The sequence below is a fragment of the Haliotis rufescens genome, unplaced genomic scaffold, assembly GCF_023055435.1.
Source record: "Haliotis rufescens isolate VD_foot unplaced genomic scaffold, xgHalRufe1.0.p SCAF_17, whole genome shotgun sequence".
Classification (NCBI taxonomy): domain Eukaryota; kingdom Metazoa; phylum Mollusca; class Gastropoda; order Lepetellida; family Haliotidae; genus Haliotis; species Haliotis rufescens.
Genome location: NW_025963857.1, coordinates 6,628,690 through 6,656,277, shown reverse-complemented (window position 1 = coordinate 6,656,277; position 27,588 = coordinate 6,628,690). Strand labels below are relative to the sequence as shown.

The window sequence follows — 27,588 nt, the reverse complement described above, 5'->3', positions numbered from 1 at the left end:
AGCAATAAACGTATTCCGTCAATTTTGTTGAACCTGGACTTTTTAATAACTGGATTAAGAGTGACAGAGTTGGGTTTTATGCCGCTCGGTTTTTTACAGATCGCTATTCATTTAGCTGGAATATTGCTGCGTTAAAGGGGAAGTGTACACACAAAAATCACTTTTTATCTTTTTCTAAACAAAACGCAATTTTAGAATTAATTAGTATCTGTATTTGAAAATATACACTCATTTTTTTCACAGTGAAAGTAGGAAGCTCACAATAGTGTGAAAATGATATGCCGTTATGAGGCCTTCGTTTTTCGAGCTAAACAGGCCTGAGTTATCCCCCTTAGATTATGACGTAATTGGTGCCAATTCAACTGGGTCCCTGTCTATTCTCAACGCAAAAGATATCAAGTACCAGTTTGCGGTAAAACAACATGGCCTACGACACATTCCGGCGCAGTGGTGACTCAGCATAACACTATGCTGGCTGGCATCTGAGACGCTAGAATCACACACCTGTACCTACACCACGTGAAGCGGCTCTAAACAAATCATGATGACGTCATAATGTTTATCAATTGGCACCAATGACGTCATATTGCAAGGGGCATAAGCCATGGTGTTTTTGTTGTGGAAATAGAACACTTGGTTAATGTGAAAAATATAAATCGATTTAATGCGAAAAATATGTTAATTAATTGTGATATTTTTATATTTTTGTCTTTGACACTTCTAGGTTAACACTTTTAATGTGGAAAAAATACAAGAAAAATAGGTTCATTTCCGTGTGAACTTGCCCTTTAAACAACAAACAAACTTACACCACACAGTGAGCCGCAGTGAGGACCTTGTTGAGTCCAATCAGACTCCCCCCGCAGGAGTAGGCGCCGAACCGACGCACGCCGACTACGAAGGGGTACTTGCAAGCAGGGTCCACGTTGTTTCCGCCAACTATGCGACTTGTCAAACATGCAGCCTCTGAAACAGTAGCACCAAGCACAACCTTCCATTGTAGACAGATGCTGAGTGTTTACATGGTGAAATTAACATGTTTACTACTACTACTACAACCACCACCACTACTACTACTACTACTACTACTACTACTACTCGTCACGATATGGCTGATATTTTTCCGATTTGACGTTACTCACTCACTCACTCACTCACTCACTCACTCACTAACATGTTTACTACTACTACTACCACTACTACTACTACTACTACTACTACTACTACTACTACTACTACTACTACTACTACTACTCGTCACGATATGGCTGATATTTTCCCGATTTGACGTTAAATTTTCACTCACTCACTCACTCACTAACATGTTTACTACGACTACTACTACTACTACTACTACTACTACTACTACTACTTCTACTACTACTATTACTGCAACCTCTCTCACAGAATTTGCTACTACTTTTTACATATTTTTTTACTTTGATGTTCATTCTATCAACCACTGGTTTATCTTGTCATGATTGTTTACTGGCTGGCGTTGAAGAAAACTAGAGTTATTGCAACTGAGTTTAAAGGTATTTTATGGCCTCATTTGCTCTCCTATCAATTCACCACTTACGTGGGCAGATTTGTGCATCCTCAGCGTTGCAAGCCTTTTCAAACGTATTTCCTATTGCAGACCCAGTGCATGGCTGTCCATTGATTGGCACAGGGTTCGTACACGTGCGCGTCCTGGTGACGTTTTGTCGTCCTCCCCCACAAGGCGTGGTGCACTCGATTTCAGGGACATCGAACCACGGAGACCACCCACCATCCTGAATAACTGAAGATGTGAGATGGCATGTAGAAACCCTCTTTTCACCGTAGACTTGTTCGAACCACCTTCATGTTAACATGACATATGTAGTCCAATGACACAAACCAGAAAAGTTATAATTTGGTATTATTTGAATACACATGAAGAGGTCAGGATTCTGCACCATCCTTGTCTCATTGATTGCTTAAAAATGGGACTCAAGCTATGCTCAACCGATTTTCAAACAAACAATATGTATGAAGCACATTTCTGGAGTTCCCCGCTGTGATATTGCTGGAATATTGCTAAAAGCTGCGTACAACCGTAATCACTCACTGAAACAAACAGTAAATATAAATTGTCAATGCTCGATTTTCTGCCGAAACAGATTCCACTTGGCGTAAAGAGTAAATAGCTGTGGAAATAATATGAATGGACCACTGAAAATCAGTGATGACACCAGGTGTTCGCGAAACGGGTAAGCATGCCTGCCTTACCGTTGTACCCGCCATTCATACAACTTGCATAAAAAAGTAAGTATTTATTGTCTGGTGCAGCACAGCAGTACAGCCGTGTATTCGGGAACATTGCTTAAATACTTTCAAACCGTGAAGATTCCAGGGTAGAAAAGGTCTTCAGCAACCCATGCTTGCCGTAAAAGGTGACTATGCTTATCGTAAAAGGCGACTAACGGGATCGGGTGGTCAGGCTCGCTGACTTAGTTGATGCATGTCATCGATCCCAATTGCGTGGATCGATGCTCATGATATCAATCACTGGATTGTCTGGTCCAGACTCGATTATTTACAGACCGCCGTCATATAGCTGGAATATTGCTGAGTGCGGCGTTAAACAACAAACCAACCAATTATATACTTTCGCGAACACCCGGTGTCATCCAGTGATGCATTCATATAATTTTAATCGCTACTTTATTACGCACAATGGAATGTGTTTCGCCAGATAACAGAGACTAGTTATTCTCTGGTGTGGACATTTTGAATTTACGACTACTGAAGGAAGCTATTTTCAATAATCCCTTCGTTATCAGGATGAGAAGAACAAAATGTTTTTGATTTTCATATTATTCAAACTTCTGTACTTCCAGAGGCTTATGTCCATCACTTGCAAGTGTTGAAATGACTAGATATAGATAAAACAGATCAGACTAGTTGACAGTGCAAATCCCCTTATTTCAATATTCAACCGTCAACCGGAAATGTCCCTTAACTTTTTTCCTTCTTTCCTTTCAGTATTTTTTTATTCAACCGATCGACAATACCTACCACACATAAATCATGCTATTTCGAACAAGGACTCTAAGGACCTAAAATAACCGAGGAAAAGAAAAACGTAACTGAGGATAATTGATGCTAACCTGTACAGTCATCAGTGTTACAATTCAAGGGTACGTTCCGTTCATTGTTTCCACTACAGGGAAGGCCTCCATTGGCCTGGGCGGGACTGTCACACAAACGACGGTCTGTCCTGGTTTGGGTACCGCCCCCACACGACACCGTGCACGCGGTGGTCGATACCGCAGTCCAAGCGCCCCACATCCCATCAACTGGCAGAACAGTGAAAATAAAACATCGGAAATAAGTTTTGTTATGATTGTGTTGCAGTGTAATGATGTTTTGATACAACACTCTCAGCCCCAATAACACACCCTCCGAATAACTAACATCATATTAACCAAGCCCCGGCCAATAACACCAGGCCCACAACATCGACCCTAATCCCACCCACACCAACTCCAACCTAACATCAGCCCAAACCAACAACCCCAAGCTCTCAACTTCGACCTTAACCTCAGATCAACCCTCACCCAACATTAGCCCCAAACAACAACCCCAACCACTAACATCGACCTTAACCTCAGATCAACTCCCCAAACAACATCAGCCCTAACCAACAACCCCAACCACTCAACATCGACCCTAACCTAACATTTGGGCCAACATACACCACGAACCCCATCGTACAATATAAACCCAAACAACATTTTATCGCAATCCCCCCGTAGCACCGACCCCTCACACAAGATCAAGTCTTACCCCCGTCAAAAACATTAGCCCCTATCCTCCAAACATCACCCCCTCCCGAGAACATCAATACTATTTAACCAAGCACTATTTCACCAGGGCGGTCGGGTAGCCTAGTGGTTAAAGCGTTCGCTCGTCACGCCGAAGACCCGGGTTCGATTCCCGACATGGGTACAATGTGTGAAGCCCATTTCTGGTGTCCCCCGCCGTGATATTGCTGGAATATTGCTAAAAGCGGCGTAAAACCTCACTCACTCACTCACTATTTCACCCCAACCTCGAACGACCTTACACAATAATCAACTCAGGCCCACCCAACAATATCAACTTAAATCCAATAATTAATCAAGCCCCACTCAACAATATCATCTTTTACCTCATAATCAACCAAACAATAAACCCGAAACACATTGTAAAGTCCCACGACAATTCTTCTCGTATCTGCAATCTTACCCCAACCCCACAACACAACGACAGCCACACCAATAGCGTCGCTGTCAACCCCCACGTACTTGGACATAACTGTTCGTTGCATGTCCTGATGACGTCACTCGTCGCCGAACCGACACAAGCCTGACCCCCGGGTGAAGGTGCGGGGCTGTCACATGCGCGTGTTCTCCGGTACGTCCTCTGTCCCTCTCCGCATGTAGCAGTGCAGGTTGTCACGGCAACCTCGGGTCCAAACGCTCCCCAGCTACCATCGTCTGGAAAACAGACCCTCAGTGCCAGCATGTCACATGTACATTCAGGCTTACCTGATCCTACAGCAGAACTATATCGAAGACAAAACATGTGACCATATGAATATCAGTCATGTTTGTATATAATAAGTTAGATGATATGGACTCATATCAACTAATGTACTCGTTCTACCTTTTGGCGGAGCAAAGATGCTTCAATTCGTTTTAAAGGTATTGTCAGAGACGAAATACCGATACATGGTCATTGGTATTGTTATGAAAATGAAAGTTAAACCTTAAATGACTTTTCCATATATTTTCCATTTCAAATTTCTGTATTCTCTAATGGGGACTAAATCTCATAATCAATCAAACCCAACCCAACGATATCAACTGTCACCCCATTTGAAACCAAACTCCACCCAACAATATCAACTTAAACCCCATTATCAACCAAAGCCCACCCAACGATATCAACTTTAATCCCAATAATCAACCAAACCCCACCCAACGATATCAACTGTCATCCCATTATCAACCAAACTCCACCAAACGATATCAACTTAAACCCCATTATCAACCAAAGCCCACCCAACGATATCAACTTGAACCCAATAATCAACCAAACTCCCCCAACGAGATCAACTTGAACCCAATAATCAACCAAACTCCCCCAACGAGATCAACTTTAATCCCATAATCAACCAGACCCCACCCAACGATATCAAATGTAACCCCATTATCAACCAAACTCCCCCAACGAGATCAACTTTAATACCATAATCAATCAAACCCCACCCAACGATATCAACTTTAACCCTATAATCAACCAAACCCCACCCAACGATATCAACTGTAACCCGATTTGAAACCAAACTCCACCAACGATATTAACTTAAACCCCATTATCAACCAAACTCCCCCAACGAGATCAACTTTAATCCCATAATCAACCAAACCCCAGCCAACGATATCAAACCGAACCCTATGATCAAGTCCCAAGGCAACCCTCCTCGCATCTTCATCCTCACACTAACCCCACAACACAACGACAACCCGACCCAACAACTCCAACGTACTTGGACACGTTTGTTCGTTGCATGTCCTGATGACGTCACTTGTCGCCGAACCGACACAAGCCTGGCCCCCGGGTGAAGGTGCGGGGCTGTCACATGCGCGTGTCCTCCGGTACGTCCTCTGTCCCTCTCCGCATGTAGTAGTGCAGGTGGTCACGGCAACCTCGGGTCCAAACGCTCCCCAGCTACCATCGTCTGGAAAACAGACACTCAGTGCCAGTATGTCACATGTACATTCAGGCTTACCTGCTCCTACAGCAGAACTATATCAGAGACAAAACATGTGACCATATGAATATCAGTCATGTTTGTACATAATAAGTTCGATGATATGGACTCATATCAACTAATGACTCGTTCTACCTTTTGGCGGAGCAAAGATGCTTCAATTCGTTTTAAAGATATTGTCAGAGACCGAATACCGATACAAGGTCATTGGTATTGATATGAAAATGAAAGTTAAACCTTAAACGACTTTTCCATATATTTTCCATTTCAAATTTCTGTATTCTCTAATGGGGACTAAATACATCACTTGTGTAAAGACTACAAAACTAATAATTGAAATTTAAATATAATTTTCCCCCGCCACCACACAATTATAATCTTCAGAAAGCATATGTGGGGTTCATCTTCAGTCAAAATAAGCACCATTTTATCCCCCACACAAAACGTCAGCCCCACCCTAGTCCTGCACCCTGACTGTGGACTTTATTTATTTTATGAAACAAAATAAATCTAGAAACGCATACAAAAGCAAGTCTAGCCAGCTTTAGCTAGTTCTATTACACAAATAGGGATTTTTTATTATTTTTAGAGTCAAGAAGGATATTGTGTAATATAAGATTTCAGAGACTCATTGTTAGTCTAGCCCCACCCTTCAACAACTATTCACATATATACCCATCTGAACTAGAAATACAGGAGATCAATGAAGCCAACTCGTCTGTTTCATATTAAGATCTATGCATACATATTCTTAGTGATACAACACTCTCCACAAGACTGTATGGCCAGAGAGATGACTTCAACTTTCCAATAGTCAACTTTCCCTTCCCGTCGAGCAATATTCCAGCAGCTTCTGCCTTTGGTGCCGACATTTCACAAGGCTTTTGGTACAATCGGGCATGCTCATTCTATGAAGATTTCAAAGAGCGACATACGACTCTAGCTCAAGAGTTGCTTGATCAGGGGTACAACGTTTAAGGCTTTAGTAAAGCGACCAAAGCTTTTCAGGGCTTGTGAAAGTAATTTCCAAATCTGAAGACATCAGTGACAAAAATGATGTTCGATGCATTTCCCTATTTTCACTTGTACCATGATTTTATGTTCCTGTGTTTTTCGCGGGAGGACACTTGACTTGCTCTTGCATGTGTTTGTGACGGGTGCCGTCGGTGGGGCAGGATGCGCTCACCTTTTCGCAAACACCTGATATCATCACTATTTGATAGTGATTCATAAACACCATGCTATTGATATAGTCGGATTCGTAATCATAGGAAATCTCTGCTGTAGCAGAATCAACCTTAATCTAATAATCAACGAAACCCACCCAACGATATCAACTTTAATCCTGCCATCAACCACGCCCCACTGTACTCAACATCAGCTTTAACCCAATAATCAACCAAACCCCACCAAACAATATCAACTATAACCCAATTTTAAACCAAACTCCACCCAACGATATCAACTTAAACCCCATTACCAACCAAACCACACCCTCAAAATTAACTTGAACCCAATAATCAACCAAACTCCCCCCAACGATATCAACTTGAACCCAATAATCAACCAAACTCCCCCAACGATATAAACTTAAACCCCATTATCAACCAAAGTCCACCCAACGATATCACTTGAACCCAATAATCAACCAAACCCCAGCCAACGATATCAAACCGAACCCTATGATCAAGTCCCAAGGCAACCCTTTTCGCATCTTCATCCTCACACTAACCCCACAACACAACGACAACCCGACCCAACAACTCCAACGTACTTGGACACGTTTGTTCGTTGCATGTCCTGATGACGTCACTCGTCGCCGAACCGACACAAGCCTGGCCCCCGGGTGAAGGTGCGGGGCTGTCACATGCGCGTGTCCTCCGGTACGTCCTCTGTCCCTCTCCGCATGTAGTAGTGCAGGTGGTCACGGCAACCTCGGGTCCAAACGCTCCCCAGCTACCATCGTCTGGAAAACAGACACTCAGTGCCAGTATGTCACATGTACATTCAGGCTTACCTGCTCCTACAGCAGAACTATATCCGAGACAAAACATGTGGACTCATATCGACCAATCCTGTGTACTCATTCTACCTTTTGGAAGACCACGGTAGCTTGATTATCGTTTTAATGGTCTTGACAGAGACCGTGTATATACCAATGGCCTCTGGTAATGGTTCAAAATGAAAGTTAAACTTCAAATAAATTTTCTATTTCAAATTTCTGTGATCTCTTATTTCTATTTCAAATTTCTGTACATCTTTTACAGGGATTGATTGATTGATTGTTGTTTAACGCCGCACTCAGCAATATGCCAGCTATATGACGGCGGTCTGTAAATAATCGAGTCTGGACCAGACAATCCAGTGATTGACATCATGAGCATCGATCCACGCAATTGGGATACGATGACATGCATCCACCAAGTCAGCGAGCCTGACCACCCGATTCCGTTAGTCGCCTTTTGCGACAAGCATAGTCACCTTTTACGGCAAGCATAGGTTGCAGAAGACCTATTCTACCCAGGTCTTCACGAGTCCTCTTAAGGGGAACAAATACATACGACCATCACTTGTGTAAAGAACACATAGTTGCTCGTCGTTTGAGGCGCCGCAATTCGCTGTGCAGAGTTGCGTCCCTTGATTGTTGGCACGAATACCGATTCGCCCGGATTATGATCTTTGTTTTGTCAGCACCATACCCGTGCTCCTGGGTTGCACCAAAGTGGTAAACGTCTGAGACCTGTATCACTTCGGGCTTTCCTCCCACATTAAGCAGACCCGCCCTGATATACCTGGAATACTGTTTAAAGCGGCGTTACGCCAGACTTGCTCACTCGCCGACTCTTTAAGAATCGGGTAAGAATAGGTCCTCAGGTAATACAATCACTGACAAACTGAATTGGGTGGTCTTGATCGGTGATGAGCAAACAACGTCCTCATCTACGAACGGTTTGTCTTACCCAGACTCGATTATCTACAGGCCGTCCTGACTGGTACACATAGCATCAAACAAAAGAAACATATAAACTTACTAATACAGGTTTGGGTATTGCAAATGTTGGTCCTTGTGCCTGTTGCTTGTCCTTGGCATTCTTCTCCGCCTCTAGCAGGGGTGGGGTTGTTACATTCCCGACTCAGCGACAAGACCTCCGTACCACCTCCGCACGTTACTGTACATGCAGAAAGTGGGGTCTCGCTCCATGCACTCCAGCCTCCATTTACCGGTTCAACTTAAAAAAATATGAGCCATACTGAGATCATTTAAATAATTTGAGTTCAAATCTTGGGACAGACTTGAAGTAGATATAGATATCTAGTCTGAATGCCACTTTTGTCTGTAACGAATTTATTGTACTTTGAACTGGCTAAGGACAAAAAAGCTTCTTATCATCGGACAGGTCATGTTTAACAATTGTTTTTCATAGTGAGCAAAATGTTTTTGGAATATTATATGGTTAATAAAGTCAGGTTTTAATATTGGAGCTGTGAAGGACGTCTGGATTAAGACGGGTGAGATGACAGGAGAGCTCGACCCGTATGTGTCAAACGCTCATTGTATAATGGATGCACTAAACGATAATGGTTCATTAATTTTTAATGTTAATGTAGAGGACAATATGCTTACGTTTAGAAAATATTTTTTAAGGCATTTCAATGGACGTTTGTCATCACACCGGTACCATGTGTGAAAACAATCTCTGCACACTGCAGCGGTAGAAACTAACAGTTTTGGTCCACTAATCTGTATAATGATAACATATAGCAAACCCTAAAAAATGTCAAGTGTGTAATCGATACCTTCACTGTTTGGCGGTTGGGCAAGGACTACAGGACTAGTGCATATTGCTTACGCTACACAGTGACGGGTGGTCCTGACTACCAAGTGTAGCGCTACAACAGGGTCTATACTTCTGTTAAACGACAATAGATGTGATCAAAACACATTCAACTTGTACAGGTGTTAGTTAACTACAGGAGCAGGTGATTTATATCCAATGTGTTAAGCACAGGGTCAGGTGATATATATCCAACGTGTTAAGTACAGGATCAGGTGATATATATCCAACGTGTTAAGCACAGGGTCAGGTGATATATATCCAACGTGTAAACTACAGGATCAGGTGATATATATCCAACGTGTTAAGTACAGGATCAGGTGATATACATGTACTTCCAACTTGTCCACCTGTTTGCCAAGCATAGGATCAGTAGATAAAGGTTCATCTTAGGTACGATTTAGTGAACTATCGGGTGTGAAATTCCAATACATTTATATAATAATCATAATAGTACATGCAGGTGTACAACATGATCAAAGATGATGTGACGATTTACTATGTGCAGTTTTACCAAAGGGTCGGTGCAATATGACAATATCTCTTATTTGGATGTGCAGTTTTACCAAAGGGTCGGTGCAATATGACAATATCTCTTATTTGGACGTGCAGTTTTACCAAAGGGTCGGTGCAATATGACAATATCTCTTATTTGGAAGTGCAGTTTTACCAAAGGATCGGTGCAATATGACAATATCTCTTATTTGGACGTGCAGTTTTACCAAAGGGTCGGTGCAATATGACAATATCTCTTATTTGGACGTGCAGTTTTACCAAAGGGTCGGTGCAATATGACAATATCTCTTATTTGGACGTGCAGTTTTACCAAAGGATCGGTGCAATTTGACAATATCTCTTATTTGGACGTGCAGTTTTACCAAAGGGTCGGTGCAATATGACAATATCTCTTATTTCGACGTGCAGTTTTACCAAAGGATCGGTGCAATATGACAATATCTCTTATTTGGAAGTGCAGTTTTACCAAAGGGTCGGTGCAATATGACAATATCTCTTATTTGGACGTGCAGTTTTACCAAAGGGTCGGTGCAATATGACAATATCTCTTATTTGGACGTGCTGTTTTACCAAAGGGTCGGTGCAATATGACAATATCTCTTATTTGGACGTGCAGTTTTACCAAAGGGTCGGTGCAATATGACAATATCTCTTATTTGGACGTGCAGTTTTACCAAAGGATCGGTGCAATATGACAATATCTCTTATTTGGACGTGCAGTTTTACCAAAGGGTCGGTGCAATATGACAATATATCTTATTTGGAAGTGCAGTTTTACCAAAGGATTGGTGCAATATGACAATATCTCTTATTTGGACGTGCAGTTTTACCAAAGGGTCGGTGCAATATGACAATATCTCTTATTTGGACGTGCTGTTTTACCAAAGGGTCGGTGCAATATGACAATATCTCTTATTTGGACGTGCAGTTTTACCAAAGGGTCGGTGCAATATGACAATATCTCTTATTTGGACGTGCAGTTTTACCAAAGGGTCGGTGCAATATGACAATATCTCTTATTTGGACGTGCAGTTTTACCAAAGGGTCGGTGCAATATGACAATATATCTTATTTGGAAGTGCAGTTTTACCAAAGGATTGGTGCAATATGACAATATCTCTTATTTGGACGTGCAGTTTTACCAAAGGGTCGGTGCAATATGACAATATCTCTTATTTGGACGTGCAGTTTTACCAAAGGGTCGGTGCAATATGACAATATCTCTTATGTGGATGTGCAGTTTTACCAAAGGGTCGGTGCAATATGACAATATCTCTTATTTGGACGTGCAGTTTTACCAAAGGATCGGTGCAATATGACAATATCTCTTATTTGGACGTGCAGTTTTACCAAAGGGTCGGTGCAATATGACAATATATCTTATTTGGAAGTGCAGTTTTACCAAAGGATTGGTGCAATATGACAATATCTCTTATTTCGACGTGCAGTTTTACCAAAGGGTCGGTGCAATATGACAATATCTCTTATTTGGACGTGCTGTTTTACCAAAGGGTCGGTGCAATATGACAATATCTCTTATTTGGACGTGCAGTTTTACCAAAGGGTCGGTGCAATATGACAATATCTCTTATTTGGACGTGCAGTTTTACCAAAGGATCGGTGCAATATGACAATATCTCTTATTTGGACGTGCAGTTTTACCAAAGGGTCGGTGCAATATGACAATATCTCTCATGTGGACGTGCAGTTTTACCAAAGGGTCGGTGCAATATGACAATATCTCTTATTTGGACGTGCAGTTTTACCAAAGGGTCGGTGCAATATGACAATATCTCTTATTTGGACGTGCAGTTTTACCAAAGGATCGGTGCAATATGACAAAGTATCACGTGATCACGTGAACCAATCAGGTCTCACCATTCTGGGGATTACGATAGGATATGGTGGGTTATGAAATAACATCATATTGATACACGTAGAATTACGTTAGGATATGTTGGGTTATGAAATAACATCATATTGATACATGCAGGATTACGATAGGATATGGTGAGTTATGAAATAACATCATATTGATACATGCAGAATTACGATAGGATATGTTGGGTTATGAAATAACATCATATTGATACATGCAGGATTACGATAGGATATGGTGAGTTATGAAATAACATCATATTGATACACGCAGGATTACGATAGGATATGGTGAGTTATGAAATAACATCATATTGATACATGCAGAATTACGATAGGATATGTTGGGTTATGAAATAACATCATATTGATACATGCAGGATTACGATAGGATATGTTGGGTTATGAAATAACATCATATTGATACATGCAGGATTACGATAGGATATGGTGGGTTATGAAATAACATCATATTGATACACGCAGGATTACGATAGAATATGGTGAGTTATGAAATAACATCATATTGATACACGCAGGATTACGATAGGATATGTTGGGTTATGAAATAACATCATATTGATACACGCAGGATTACGATAGGATATGTTGGGTTATGAAATAACATCATATGATACATGCAGGATTACGATAGGATATGGTGAGTTATGAAATAACATCATATTGATACATGCAGGATTACAATAGGGTTTTGTGTGCTATGGAAATACATCATATTGATACGGTGTGTTATCATACTGTAACATGCAGGATTACGATTGGATATGGTGGGTTATGAAATAACATCATATTGATACACGTAGAATTACGATAGGATATGTTGGGTTATGAAATAACATCATATTGATACATGCAGGATTACGATAGGATATGGTGAGTTATGAAATAACATCATATTGATACATGCAGAATAACGATAGGATATGTTGGGTTATGAAATAACATCATATTGATACATGCAGGATTACGATAGGATATGGTGAGTTATGAAATAACATCATATTGATACACGCAGGATTACGATAGGATATGGTGAGTTATGAAATAACATCATATTGAGACATGCAGGATTACGATAGGATATGGTGAGTTATGAAATAACATCATATTGATACATGCAGGATTACGATAGGATATGTTGGGTTATGAAATAACATCATATTGATACACGCAGGATTACGATAGGATATGTTGGGTTATGAAATAACATCATATTGATACACGCAGGATTACGATAGGATATGTTGGGTTATGAAATAACATCATATGATACATGCAGGATTACGATAGGATATGGTGAGTTATGAAATAACATCATATTGTTACATGCAGGATTACAATAGGGTTTTGTGTGCTATGGAAATACATCATATTGATACGGTGTGTTATCATACTGTAACATGCAGGATTACGATTGGATATGGTGGGTTATGAAATAACATCATATTGATACACGCAGGATTACGATAGGATATGGCGTGTTATGAAATAACATCATATTGATACACGCAGGATTACGATAGGATATGGTGAGTTATGAAATAACATCATATTGATACAAGCAGGATTACGATAGGATATGGTGAGTTATGAAATAACATCATATTGATACACGCAGGATTACGATAGGATATGGCGTGTTATGAAATAACATCATATTGACACATGCAGGATTACATCACCATATGGTGTGATATCACACTATATGCTTCTTGTACATGCAAGATTACAAGGGGATCGGTGCGATATGACAATGTCTGTCACTTATACATGCAGGTTTACTATACAATATGGTGTGTGATAGTAATATATGCAACACGCACATGCAGGATTACATCACCATATGGTGTGATATCACACTATATGCTTCTTGTACATGCAGGATTACATGGGGATCGGTGCGATATGACAATGTCTGTCACTTATACATGCAGGTTTACTATAGAATATGGTGTGTGATAGAAATATATGCAACACGCACATGCAGGATTACATCACCACATGGTGTGATGCTTCTTGTACATGCAGGATTACAAGGGGATCGTTGCGATACGACATTATATCTTACTTGTACATGCTGGTCTAGAGCAGGATCGGGTATATGGGCCTATTGCGTTGTCCCCAACACAATGAGCACCCCCGTATGATGGGGCGGGGTTGTTGCACAGCCTTGTGCGGGTGTAGGACTCCGTGCCGATTCCACACGACACGGAGCACAGGTCGAACACAGCATCGGACCACTCACCCCAGTTGCCATTGACAACCACCACTGAAAACCCAAACACCATCAGACACTTACAACGAGGACGATCCACTCTCGTGATCCACGGAAACGAAAATTTCTTACGATGTGTATACACTTTACATTGCACAAAGGCTCTCAAAGAATGGGGGTACGGGGGCCAAGTGGGAGGAGTTGTAGCTCTTCACTGCGCAGGGGTAGCAGGATCCATTGACTGTGGGTTCGAATCTTACACCGATTATGACTCTTGGTTAGTCTCACGATAACCGAGCTTCTGGATTTCATCACGTAACGGAAACAAACTTATGTTCGTATGGTTTTGGAATGGTGGCGTTTAGCAGATTGTGTGGTGCAAGATAGTCATCATTCAGTATGTATCTCATTGCATTGCCTGTGAATTCATGTCCTAAATGTTTCTTTTGAGAATAATTGAAAGGCTTTAACTTACTTGGAGTTCAACATGTTAAAAGAGGTTTCTGTGACGTACATATCGTGGTGCAGTACGTATTGAATGTAAAGTAGGGCAGTCGGGTAGCCTAGTGGTTAAAGCGTTCGCTCGTCACGCCGAAACCCGCGTTCGATTCACGACATGGGTACAATGTGCGAAGCCTTTTCTGGTGTTCCCCGCCGGGGTATTGCTGAAAGCGGCGTAAAACCATACTCACTCGCTCGCTCACTCACTCACTCACTCACTCACGCACGCACGCACGCACGCACGCACGCACGCACGCACGCACGCACTCACTCACTCACTCACTCACTCACTCACTCACTCACTCACTCACTCACTCATTCACTCACTCACTCACTCACTCACTCACTGAATGTACAGTGAAACACATTCTGTAAACCAGTACGTGCCTACAGTCGTTATAGAGTTCTATCAGTTATTTGCGACTTCCAGTGTAATGCTCGGTTGTGTATAAAGCTTTTTTGGAAAGAAGAGAAATATGGGCTATCGCTGTTCATACTTGTGATGGACAGCAAAACCATTGATAATGTAATATGTCAGTACTGTGGGCGCGATGGCTTTCATTACTGAAACAAATCCGTAATACAATACACGTACATAGAGCCTAAGTATTCCGGACAGTAATCCGGATTAAAAAATGTTGCATTTTAGGATGACTGGTCCTGGGGAAGGTGTAATGTCCATTATTTATAGAAACGCCGCCCCCCCCCCCCCCCCCCCCCCCCCCCCCTCCAACCACCACCACCACCACCACCCCAAACCCCATGACTCATGGTATTTAACACAAAGCATGACGCATGACACTTGACTTAAAGCATGACGCATGGCACGTGACTTAAAGCATGACGCATGACACTTGAAGCGAAGCGTGACACATGACAATTGAAGCAAAGCATATACAAACGGCCGTGACCCGTGAAGACCCGGGGTAGAATAGGTCTTCAGCAACCCATGCTTGCTGTAAAATGCGACTAACGGGATCGGGTGGTCAGGATCGCTGACGTGGTTGATACATGTCATTGTATCACAATTGCGTGGATCGATGATCATGATGTCGATCACTGGATTGTATGGTTCAGACCGATTATTTACAGACCGCCGTCACTTAGCTGGAATATTACTGAGTGCGGCGTTAAACAACAAACAAACAAACACTCACTCTCACCCTACACTCACTCTAAAACTACACTCACTCTCTCTACACCTACTCTCACCCCACACTCTCCATCACCCCACACACTCACTCTCACCCTACCCTCACTCTCACCCTACACCCACTCTCTCCCCACACTCGCTCTCAAACTACACTCACTCTCTCTACACCTACTCTCACCCCACACTCTCCATCACCCCACACTCTCCATCACCCTACACTCACTATCACCCCACACTCACCCTCACCCAATACTCGCTCTCACTCTAAACACACTCTCACCCCACACTCACCCTACACCCACTCTCTCCCCACACTCTCTCTCACCCTACACTCACTCTCACCCCACACTCACTCTCAAACTACACTCACTCTCACCCCACTCTCATCCTTACCCCCCTCTCACCCCACACTCACTCTCACCCCACACTCACTCTCACCCAACACCCACTCTCTCCCTACATTCATTCTCACCCCAATCTCACCATCACCCCAGCCTCATCCTCACCCCGCACTCATCCTCACCCGACACTCACTCTCTCCCTAAACTCACTCTCACCCCACACTCACTATCAGCCCACACTCATCCTCACCCTACACTCACGCTCACCCTACACCCACTCTCACCCCACACCATCTCTCACCCCACTCTCTCTCTCACCCCAAACTCACTCTCACCCCACACTCACTCTCACCCAACACTCACTCTCACCCCACTCTCACTCTAACCCCACACTCACCATCTCCCTACCCTCACCATCACCCCTAATTAATCCCCACCCAACACTCATCCTCACCCCACACTCATCCTCACCCCTAATTCATCCTCACCCTACATCCACTCTCACCCGACACCATCTCTCACCCCACACTCACTCTCACCCCACACTCATCCTCACCCAACACTCACTCTCACCCAACACTCACTCTCTCCCTACATTCATTCTCACACCAATCTCACCATCACCCCAGCCTCATCCTCACCTCACTCTCATCCTCACCCCACACTCACCATCACCCCGCACTCATCCTCACCCACACTCACCATCACCCCTAATTAATCCCCATCCCACACTCATCCTCACCCAAAACTCACTCTCACCCCACTCTCACTCTCACCCCACACTCACCATCACCCCACACTCACTCTCACCCCACTCTCACTCTCACCCCACACTCACCATCACCCCAAACTCACTCTCACCCCACTCTCACTCTCACCCCACACTCATCCTCACCCCACATTAACCATCACCCCAAACTCACTCTCATCCCACTCTCACTCTCACCCCACACTCACCATCAACCCTAATTAATCCCCACCCGACACTCACCATCACCCCAAACTCACTCTCACCCCACTCTCACTCTCACCCAACACTCACTCTCTCCCCACCCTCACCATCACCCCTAATTCATCCTCACCCCACACTCATCCTCACCCAAAACTCACTCTCACCCCACTCTCACTCTCACCCCACTCTCACTCTCACCCCACACTCACCATCTCCCAACAATCATCCTCACCCCACACTCACACTCACCCAAAACTCACTCTCACCCCACTCTCACTCTCACCCCACTCTCACACTCACCTTACACCCAATCTCACCCAAAACTCACTGGTACCCTACTGCCCCCTACGCCCCCCCCCTTCCACACACCCCCCCCCACACCCCCACCCCCCCCCCACCCCCCCCCACCATTCAAACAGCCACCTCACACACTTTCAATACACTCTCACTTCCAACCCCCACACATTGTAGGAGATTTTGAAGGCACTTACCTGGCGTGGCACAATCACAGATGCTGGCGACTTCGGTAGCCACTATGCTGATCTGGCACTCGACTGCAGTTTTGTCTCGTACTATTTTCTCGCAATAGTGTTTTAGGATTGGACAAACTGAAACAGAAGGGATGACATGATATAGGTGATCATTGTCAGCTTGTTTACTTCCTACTGATACAGGTGATCATTGTCAGCTTGTTTACTTCCTACTGATATAGGTGATCATTGTCAGCTTGTTTACTTCCTACTGATATAGGTGATCATTGTCACCCGTTTACTTCTTACTGATACATGTGATCATTGTCAGCCTGTTTACTTCCTACTGATTTAGGTGATCATTGTCAGCTTGTTTACTTTCTACTGATATAGGTGATCATTGTCAGCCTGTTTACTTCCTACTGATATAGGTGATCATTGTCAGCCTGTTTACTTCCTACTGATATAGGTGATCATTGTCAGCCTGTTTACTTCCTACTGATATAGGTGATCATTGTCAACATGTTTACTTCCTACTGATATAGGTGATCATTGTCAGCATGTTTACTTCCTACTGATATAGGTGATCATTGTCAGCCTGTTTACTTCCTACTGATATAGGTGATCATTGTCAGCTTGTTTACTTCCTACTGATATAGGTGATCATTGTCAGCCTGTTTACTTCCTACTGATACAGATGATCATTGTCAGCCTGTTTACTTCCTACTGATATAGGTGATCATTGTCAGCCTGTTAAAATCCTTCTGATATAGGTGATCATTGGCAGACACAATGTACTGACTCCGAGCCGACCAGTCTTTGTTCAGCCCCTTAATACCGAGCGACAGACAGGACAGCAACACGTACCATCTTTTAACGTCTTTTGGTATAACGCGGCCGGGGATCGAACCACGGACAACTGCAGGGTTAATTTGACAAGGGATCGAGGATACACGTCAAGCGATGTTTACACATCTTGTAAGTTCAAGAATAATACACTTTGTTTGTTTGTTGTTTAACGCCGCACTCAACAATGTTCCAGCTTCAAGACGGCGGGCTGTAAATTATCTGGACAATCCAGTGATTGATATAATGAGCACCTATCTACGCAATTGGGATACGATGCCATCAACCAAGTCAGCGAGCCTGACACCCGATCCCGTGAGTCGCCTTTTACGACAAGCATGGGTTGCTGAAGACCTATTCTACCCCGGATCTTCACGGGCATACTCATGCTGAAGATCTAATAAACATTCACATTACTACCCTGTGTGAGGGGGCACGGGTGGCCCAGTCGTCTAAGGCGCCGCGATTCGCTGTGCAGAGTTGCGTCCCTTTGGCACGCCAGAAACCTAGGATTGTGGGTTCGAATCCCGGTTCGCCCCGATTATGTTTCTAGGTTTGTCAGCACAATACCCGTGCTCGTGGGTTTCACCGAAGTGGTAAACGTCTGAGACCTGCATCACTTCGAGCTTTCCTCCCACATTAAGCTGACACGCCGCGATATAACTGGAATATTGTTAAAAGCGGCGTTAAACCCAACTCACTCACTCACACTACCCTGTGTTTAACTACATTTGCTTTCCAACCGTCTGTCGCATTAGTATGATATAACTGGAATTTGCACCATATCCAAGAATTTGCCGGACAAACCCTCGGACATGGTGCATTAAGTGGCGGTGTAGTGAACGCATGACTAATCAGGTAGTTTGCCGAGGGCGAGGCTCCCTACACGGTGAGGGAGAAGGTCTATATGCTCTAATGTAGTCATCAAACAGCAAGGTCAGGGAGAGGCGCGCTGTGCAGAGTATGTACATGTACTTCACCATAGGCTAGTATAATGGTAGGTGATATTAAAGACGTCTATAGGCTCCTCATGAAAAGGGTTTAGATTGACCGAAACTGCGACAGCTGTACACTGCTTGAAATATGTTTCATTATATATAACATAATGATTCAAGTTCAATGCTTCCAGAATTCTGTTATGCATTGTACACACTGTAAAAGACTTCGTGGATCTGTTTGACATACTTGACACGGAAACATACGGTTTGTTAACGCCTGATCTTGTTTGCATAAATTATGCATTTTGCTCTTAATCAATAATTTCAGTTAATGCTGTTCTTAAAGGACTAAAAACTACCTGGCAAAAGAAAGTATACCTGCATGTTTGATGGTGGCTACAAATAAATAAATAAGAAATGGTTATTCGGTGTGGATGTATTTGATACAGGTGTCAAAGCTGTGTTTTGGACCGTTTGCAGTGTTTCGGCGACTATTTTCGACCGTTTTGATGACGTTAGTAATTTTTGCTCAAATCCAGTTTTCAAGTGTAAACTTTCCTTTGCCCGGCATTTTAATAAAAGCCAAGCAATGCATAAGAAAAATATGTCACATATGAAACCTCCCGACTTTCGCTACGAGATTGTTGCCGTTCAGCCTCATTAATATGTATAGACGGTATATTTGTAAAAATAAAGCTATTTTACAAATATTTAAAAGAAGAGGTCGTTATCATATTTAAACTTTCTTTGTCAAGAACTTGACCTTAAACTTAACCCTGCCTCTTTTGACTGGGTTAACCAAGAAGATCGCGAAAACGTGCCTGTATTAACGGGTATTGAAATACCCTAACCAAGAGACATGTGGACTTCTTCGCATATTCATAATTCCTTATTGGAAAGACATGTGAAAAAAGGTTTCTATTTGGCACAATCGGGGCAGTATGTTATGTCTAAAAACACATGCAGTGAAACCTTGTTATTTCTAACTAAATATATATTAAAGTTTTAGCATTAAATACGACTCCGATTTCGAATACGAATACTTCATTGCGAAAGATCCTCCCAAGTCTTGATTATGTAAAAATATCAATGAACAAATTGTTTTGGTCTGCGATGCTAGACACTAAAAGGAGTCGTGACTCGGGAAGATCCGGGGTAGAATAGGTCTTCTGCAACCCATGCTTGCTGTAAAAGGCGACTATGCTTGTCGTAAAAGACTACTAACGGGATCGGGTGGTCAGGCTCGCTGACTTGGTTGATGCATGTCATCGTATCCCAAATGCTTGAATCAAATGGCAAAAATATTTCATCCCACATGTTTATAATCCAAACATTTCGTTACAAATTTGATTATGCGGGACAAAAACGCAGCTTCACCAGACAGTCCTATGTGTATCTCAAAACTGAGAGTGTTTATCCAAGCGTGTCTTGTCTTCAAGAACTTTAAAGATGTGTATAGCATATCCTTATAGGTGTTTTCATAATTTTTAAAGCAGTTACTTCGTCAAATACTGCATGTTGGCAAACATAGACTCCCGACATGTTGTATACGTCTTGTCAATGTTGTATTGATGATACAACACACATATGTCCCGACATTGTATTCCTCGCGGGTGGTGAAGCGTCTAGCCTGTATCTGTGTACGGAATATGACCAGTGAACGGCATCCTGTGATCATTCCCACGCAGGGACGTGCTCTCAACAACAGCAGGTTTGTTAACATAAACTCCGAATATATTTATCTATGTTATAACGATGCGTACAAAGAGACGTCATTGTTTGCATATAAGGGTATCATCCTATTCGTATCATCTTAAACTATCGCATATATATTTCCGTTTACTAAATTTCTGTTATTTGCAATTAATCAGCATGTTATTACATGTTGATTTGTTAATATACTTATTGTTAACGCCGCAGTCACAAATAGTCCTCTTGTATGACGGCGGTTTGTTCGTAATCGAGTCTTTTCCTAACAAACCAGAGATTGATATATTGAGCAACGTCCTAAGCCGTCGGGGTACAATGTAACGAGTCTAGGTGTGTGTGAGTGTGTGTTTGTGAGTGTGTGTGTTTGTGTGTGTGTGGCTGCTCGTACAAGTCCGGAGCAATGCCGATTTATAGTGCTAGCACAATGAGATACCATGCCGCAGTTTAACATGAATACCCCACTTAGACACAGTATACTGACTCCGAGCCGACCAGTCCTTGTTTGAGCCCCTTAATGCCGAGCGCCAGACAGGGTAACAACAAGTAACATCGTTTAACGCGGCCGGGGATCGAACCCCGGACCTTCCGCTCTCCGGTTCTACTCCAGAACCCACGTAAAGTATTTTAAAGTGAACCCCGTTAATATAGACTGTTCTGTTCCCTGTGGACACCCCCCTACCGGTTCATTGTTACTGAGTAATGACGTTTAACGTATGTAGACGTCCTACAGTGCCAGTCCGGAATGCAGGGTATCCGTAATAACGGGGTTTTACGGGGACATTTGGTATCATCACTGAACTACAGTGATCTATTCATATTATTTTCACTGCTACTGTGCCGTGTAAACCCAGTGGAATCTGTTTCGGCAGATAATCGAGGCTGATTATCCACTGACGTTGACGTTATATATTATATATTTAGCGTACATGTAAGTCTGTAGTGGGGATAAACGCGTAAATGATTTAAAATATTACAGCTTTTCTACAATAGTGTAGCATATCTATTCAACAAATGTACAAACGTACACTGTAAGAGTGAGATTGTTTTTTGCCGCTTTAGCAGTATTTCCCAAAGCTCGTTAGCGTTGGTGAAACATTAAAAAAAGGGGATGTGTTGACAGACCACGGTTCATTATCGGGATTTGTGGCGTTTAATACCACCCTACCACGCGTTCCACATCAGGACAGCCATCCATTAGGTCCCATCTTTAAAAACATTTACCCACTCATTACCTCCCTCCAGCGTTTATCTCACCTGTATTTTACACTAAAAAAACTGGCTTTCATTGCACTGTAAATCACAGTCGTACAACATTCAGTGTGAGTACAAGCATCATCATAACGCCCTTAATGCAAACGTAGATATAAATATGACAAAATAACAAAACGCCTTCATATTGACGAGCAGTCCTACACTCATCCACCGTTAGAATAACGTATATGGAGGCAGTAAGGGCGGGACACGGTGAATCAGTACTTAAAGTAGGTCATACATTGGCAAATAGCTCACGGTATGTAATGTAAGGGGTATGTGTTCGACAAAGACCTGACTCCATATGTCGGGGACAGCATAGGTGGGGCTACCTGTATCAGTAGCTAAAGATGTAGGATATGAACCGGGTGGAAACAGGCATAAAGTTCATTTGTTATATTCGTGACATTTATTTTAACCTGACATTCCCAATCGTCACGACGCATGTGTGTCGTGACTGTTTCGACAATGATTCATTTGTGTATACATACATGATCCTGCTGTCGTGAATAGGGTCTGACTAGTGTATGTTCTTGTCGCTGTAGGGTCAGAGTTTACTTCTAATATGGAGAAGGAACAGAATATGTGGATGACAACTTCTTTATTATGAGGAACACAACGTTTCGGAGTATATGCTTACTCCTTCATCATGTGAATGATTCACCTGATGAAGGAGTAAGCATATACTCCGAAACGTTGTGAATCATTCACCTGATGAAGGAGTAAGCATATACTCCGAAACGTTGTGAATCATTCAACTGATGAAGGAGTAAGCATATACTCCGAAACGTTGTGAATCATTCACCTGATGAAGGAGTAAGCATATACTCCGAAACGTTGTGAATCATTCAACTGATGAAGGAGTAAGCATATACTCCGAAACGTTGTGTTCCTCATAATAAAGAAGTTGACATCCATATATTCTCTTCCTTATGTGTATCACTTCTAAATGCTTTTCAAAGACCTAATATGGAGAAGTCTGTGTAGTATTCTGCAAGACAAATTATGACAAATAGTTTGTAATAGAGCCACGATACGCAACACAATTCTTTTTTTTGTCATATAATTCATAATAACTGGGGGATGGGGGTGGGGCTTGGATGGGGTCCTTGTATCCCTCAATCCCGGTTCGCCCCGATTATATTTTCTAGGTTTCCCAACACATAGTGGTAAACGTCTGAGAGCTGTATTACTTCGGGCTTTCCTCTCACATTAAAGTGACACGCCGTGATATAACCGGAAAATTGTTCAAAGCGGCGTTAAATCCAACTCACCCGTTGTAACGAAAGCATTGGACACTTTCAGATTATATCTAGCAGCAATTAGCTTCACGAAAGGCTTTTCCACTATCACATATAGTGTCCTTAATGTCAATGCAGTTGCTCTTCGATAATATTCATTGACAGCGGTGTGTAAATAAAAGCGACAAAATGTCATAAGACATTTCTGCAAAAAGCAGAGACGGTTGTACAATTCCAGCCAAATCATGAGATGACACCAGGTGTTTTCAAAAAGGTGAATACAGTATTAATATTAATGTTCACTGTGACAGGATATCGTTTTGATATAACATCCTGATACAAATATCTTCATTTAAACATAGTGCACCAATCCTAACGACTATATAAACAGCTACTGTACAATAGTCGTAGTTGTAACCTTGACCGTGAAAGGTATGAAGGTCACTTGGTGACCGTGCCACGTGTCAAGCAAGTAGCGTATCCGGATAGGCGACTCCGTTAAAGGGACGAGGCGCAGGCAAAATGAAAGTCCTACCAAATTTGATTGATGTCTTTAAATACTATTTGTGTTACAAGTCAAATTAAGTTGCATATCAACCAAACAGCAAACCTAACCTCAACTACCGAAAAGTACCCTAACTTGCTACAAATGACATTGTCTTGATCTGGACTGGGTGTCAGATCGTAAAAGACAATGTCTCTAACCAATTCCGAAATCCATTGTATGACATATTTCAGGAAAATACACCCACCCATACATGCACTTGTGTTGAGGGGCGGTCGGGTAGCCTAGTGGTTAAAGCGTTCGCTCGTCACGCCGAAGATCCGGGTTCAATTCCCGACATGGGTACAATGTGTCAAGCCCATTTCTGGTGTCCCCCGCCGTGATATTGCTGGAATATTGCTAAACGCGGCGTAAAACCATACTCACTCACTCACTTGTTGTGTTGGGCAGGGTCGGACAACTGGTGGTGGAGTGGGTGTAGCGCTCTGAACTGTACTACAGTTTTATTCCGGTTTGTCAGTTTATTGGGGAGGAAACCCCACAGCGATGTAGGTCGTGCAGTTTAATACTTTAATAAAACAACACAACCTTTTTCAGTAATCATAAGAAATCTCTGCAGATAACCTCGATGTCGGATATGGTTCTGATAAACCAAGGATTATAATGGGGATGAATATGGGATTCGAACTTATTTGCGATTGATTGAGAAATATATCAATATATACGAATGTCTTCAATGCAACATGTTCTTCACCAAGTAATTACCATAACAGATTTAATGATATTGGACGTCGTGGAATGATATTGGAATGCTATCCACCATTGTCCTTTACCAATAGAACCGCCTCCGTGGTCTAGTGGAAGAGCGTCCACCAAGAGAACAGAAGGTACGGGGTTCGATCCCAGGCCGCGTCATACCAAAAGACGTTAAACGATGGTACTTGTTGTTACCCCGTCTGGCGCTCGGCATTAAGGGGCTAAAACAAGGACTAGTCAGCTCGGAGTCAGTATACACGTACAGTGTATGAGTGAGGTATTCATGTTAAACTGCGGCATGGTATCTCTGTGAGCTAGCACTATTAATCGGCATCAGTCCAGACTCCAGCTACACACACACACACACACGTGCATGCACGTCGCTTTATAAGTGCAATAATCTTAGACGCAACGTTAAACCCCATGTCATCTCACCTCACCTTTACCAATATGTTGAGATTATTGTTAACGCTTCGTTGCAGTTAAAATTTAATGATATAGAAAGTCATTCCTTACCAATATGTATACATAATAGATAATGATGATATGCGGTGACGTCATCATGGTAGAAAACAAATCCGTCAAAGTACGAAATTACAACATGTAATTGTAATTTAAGTAAAAAACAGAATTTCATTCATTGACTTTGTCTTGTGTCAAAGATAGGCTCGCCGAGTAGTAGGTAACAGCTACGTATATCTACCGCTCTCATTCACATATAATGCAGTACAATAGCGACACCAGGTGTCAGGTATAGAGGCACGGGTAGACAAATCTTAACGGATTTACAGGACAGTAACTATGAATACTAAGCAGGACCTCTCTACAATAACTACACATTCCGCTGTCTTCCACGACAATCCTCCAATTTACTTGTCATTAACACCGTAACCTATTTGGGGCTTAAAACGGATATCAAAGCAAATTTCAATTTGTTTAAGCGTTTGATGTTAAGACATGTATTCTTCCAGACTGCATCACCCGCGCAAACAGAATAGACAAAATTCCTTCTGAAATATAAATAACAATCGTATTGCGACGGTTGCGTTCTCAGGTTTCGGACGGGCACAGTCAGTACAGTAGTTTAAGGCTCCGGAATTAGCTGTGTTGACCTGCGTTCATTAGCTGTACCAGGAGGTTCTCATCGTAGGTTCGAATCCCTATTTGAGACTGATTATGACACTTGGTCTGTCAGCACCGTAGGCGTGCCCGTGGGTTTCACCAAAGCAATACAGTCTTATGTTATTTTCGGTTTTCCTAAAAAAATAATCAGGAACACTGAATTTTCTGACACACTGTTCAAGGCGGCGTTAACATGTCACTCACTTTGTTCAGAAATAATCGTGTGTTTGTTTGTTGTTTAACGCTAGTCTCAGCAATATTCCAGTTAAATGAGGGCGGTCTGTAAATAATCAAGTCTGGACCAGACAATCCAGTGATTGACATCACGAGCATCGATCTAGGAAATGGGAATTCGATGACATGCATCAACCAAGTCAGAGTCTCACCACCCGATCACTTTAGTCGCCTCTTACGACAGACATTGTTTGATGAAGACCTATTTTAACCCGGATATTCACGGATACTCAATGTAATCAAGCAGATATCTTGGCATGGAATGGAATTCACACTGCTTACTTATGATGGGGAATACCCACCCGGATCTACTTCAAGACAAGCGAACACTTTGACTAATAAGTTATCATAATAATGCAAGTGAACTATATTCTGTAAACTTATTGTTTGTGTACTCCCAAAAGAAATAAAATCACAAAAAAAATAATAATGGACCTTATCAATCACACAACATAAGCGATTTTCGTTTCTCCAACGCCTGTATATATATTTCTTATAATTATGGAAGGTTTTGTAGCTTTTTTAAAATCTAGTTGGACTTTATACTTTATATTTTGACTATGGGTCTCTTCTAAATCTGTACCAAGATAAAGTTTTGTGCATAGTTAACAAGAAGGAGGACATTATAATTTATAATATTATATACAAAATATAGGTATTGCTTTTCACACTTCCCAAGGTTCGATTATGCGCCAAAACATATTTCATTGGGCGTAAAAGTGAAAAGTATATGAATGAATCGCTGAGACACCAGGTTTCATTTTAAACAAAAGACACTGCTCTGAATTATGTTTTAAATTAATTATCAGTACCTTATTTACTGCGAAAGAATACAAAACTTGGAGAGTTACCAACTCAATGGTATCGAAACAAAGCTTGCCAATCTTTTCAACGGCTTTGACGTATACTGAAGTTACTAACACAAGAGGTCATAAAAAGTATAAATGAAAACCCAACTTACTTGTAGGTAACCCGAATCTTGCTTTGAACCGCCATGATTCTGCGGTCACTGCTTGGACATTGCTGCAGACACTATACCGGAGATCAAGGAAGACTAACGCGTACCAACTAGGCATATACACATTCCGTTTACTCAAAGAGAGTTCTAGCCCATTATTGGTCTGGCTGCGTTGACGGAAGGTCCGAGCAAGGACGAGGTGTACCCCCGCACATAACAAGCCGCACAAGAGTAGTCCAGGCCTCATCTCTCCTTCCGTATCGACTGCGCCGGGTGATGAGTTTCACCTTCTTTTAAGCTGAAGCCCTACTGTCCCAGAAGATCGTACCCACTGACTGCGAGTGTATGCGACAATGGCG

At 42.3% G+C, this 27,588-nt stretch overlaps 1 protein-coding gene across 2 annotated transcripts in view; it reads right to left on the bottom strand.

Annotated features, from left to right (window-relative positions):
- Positions 1-27,588, bottom strand: part of LOC124117993 (semaphorin-5B-like) — a 32,702-nt gene extending 5,114 nt beyond the window's left edge. The window contains exons 1-10 of one of the 2 annotated variants that reach the window (XM_048397463.1): positions 27,233-27,588; positions 17,690-17,806; positions 14,105-14,305; positions 8,818-9,015; positions 7,560-7,751; positions 5,561-5,752; positions 4,314-4,505; positions 3,135-3,323; positions 1,580-1,783; positions 810-966 (exon numbers count right to left, since the gene is read on the bottom strand). In XM_048397463.1, coding sequence (XP_048253420.1) covers positions 810-966; positions 1,580-1,783; positions 3,135-3,323; positions 4,314-4,505; positions 5,561-5,752; positions 7,560-7,751; positions 8,818-9,015; positions 14,105-14,305; positions 17,690-17,806; positions 27,233-27,476 — 1,886 coding nt within the window. In that variant the 5' untranslated portion in view covers positions 27,477-27,588. The remainder of the gene's footprint in view (positions 1-809; positions 967-1,579; positions 1,784-3,134; positions 3,324-4,313; positions 4,506-5,560; positions 5,753-7,559; positions 7,752-8,817; positions 9,016-14,104; positions 14,306-17,689; positions 17,807-27,232) is intronic. The other variant, XM_048397464.1, reaches the window with a different exon arrangement.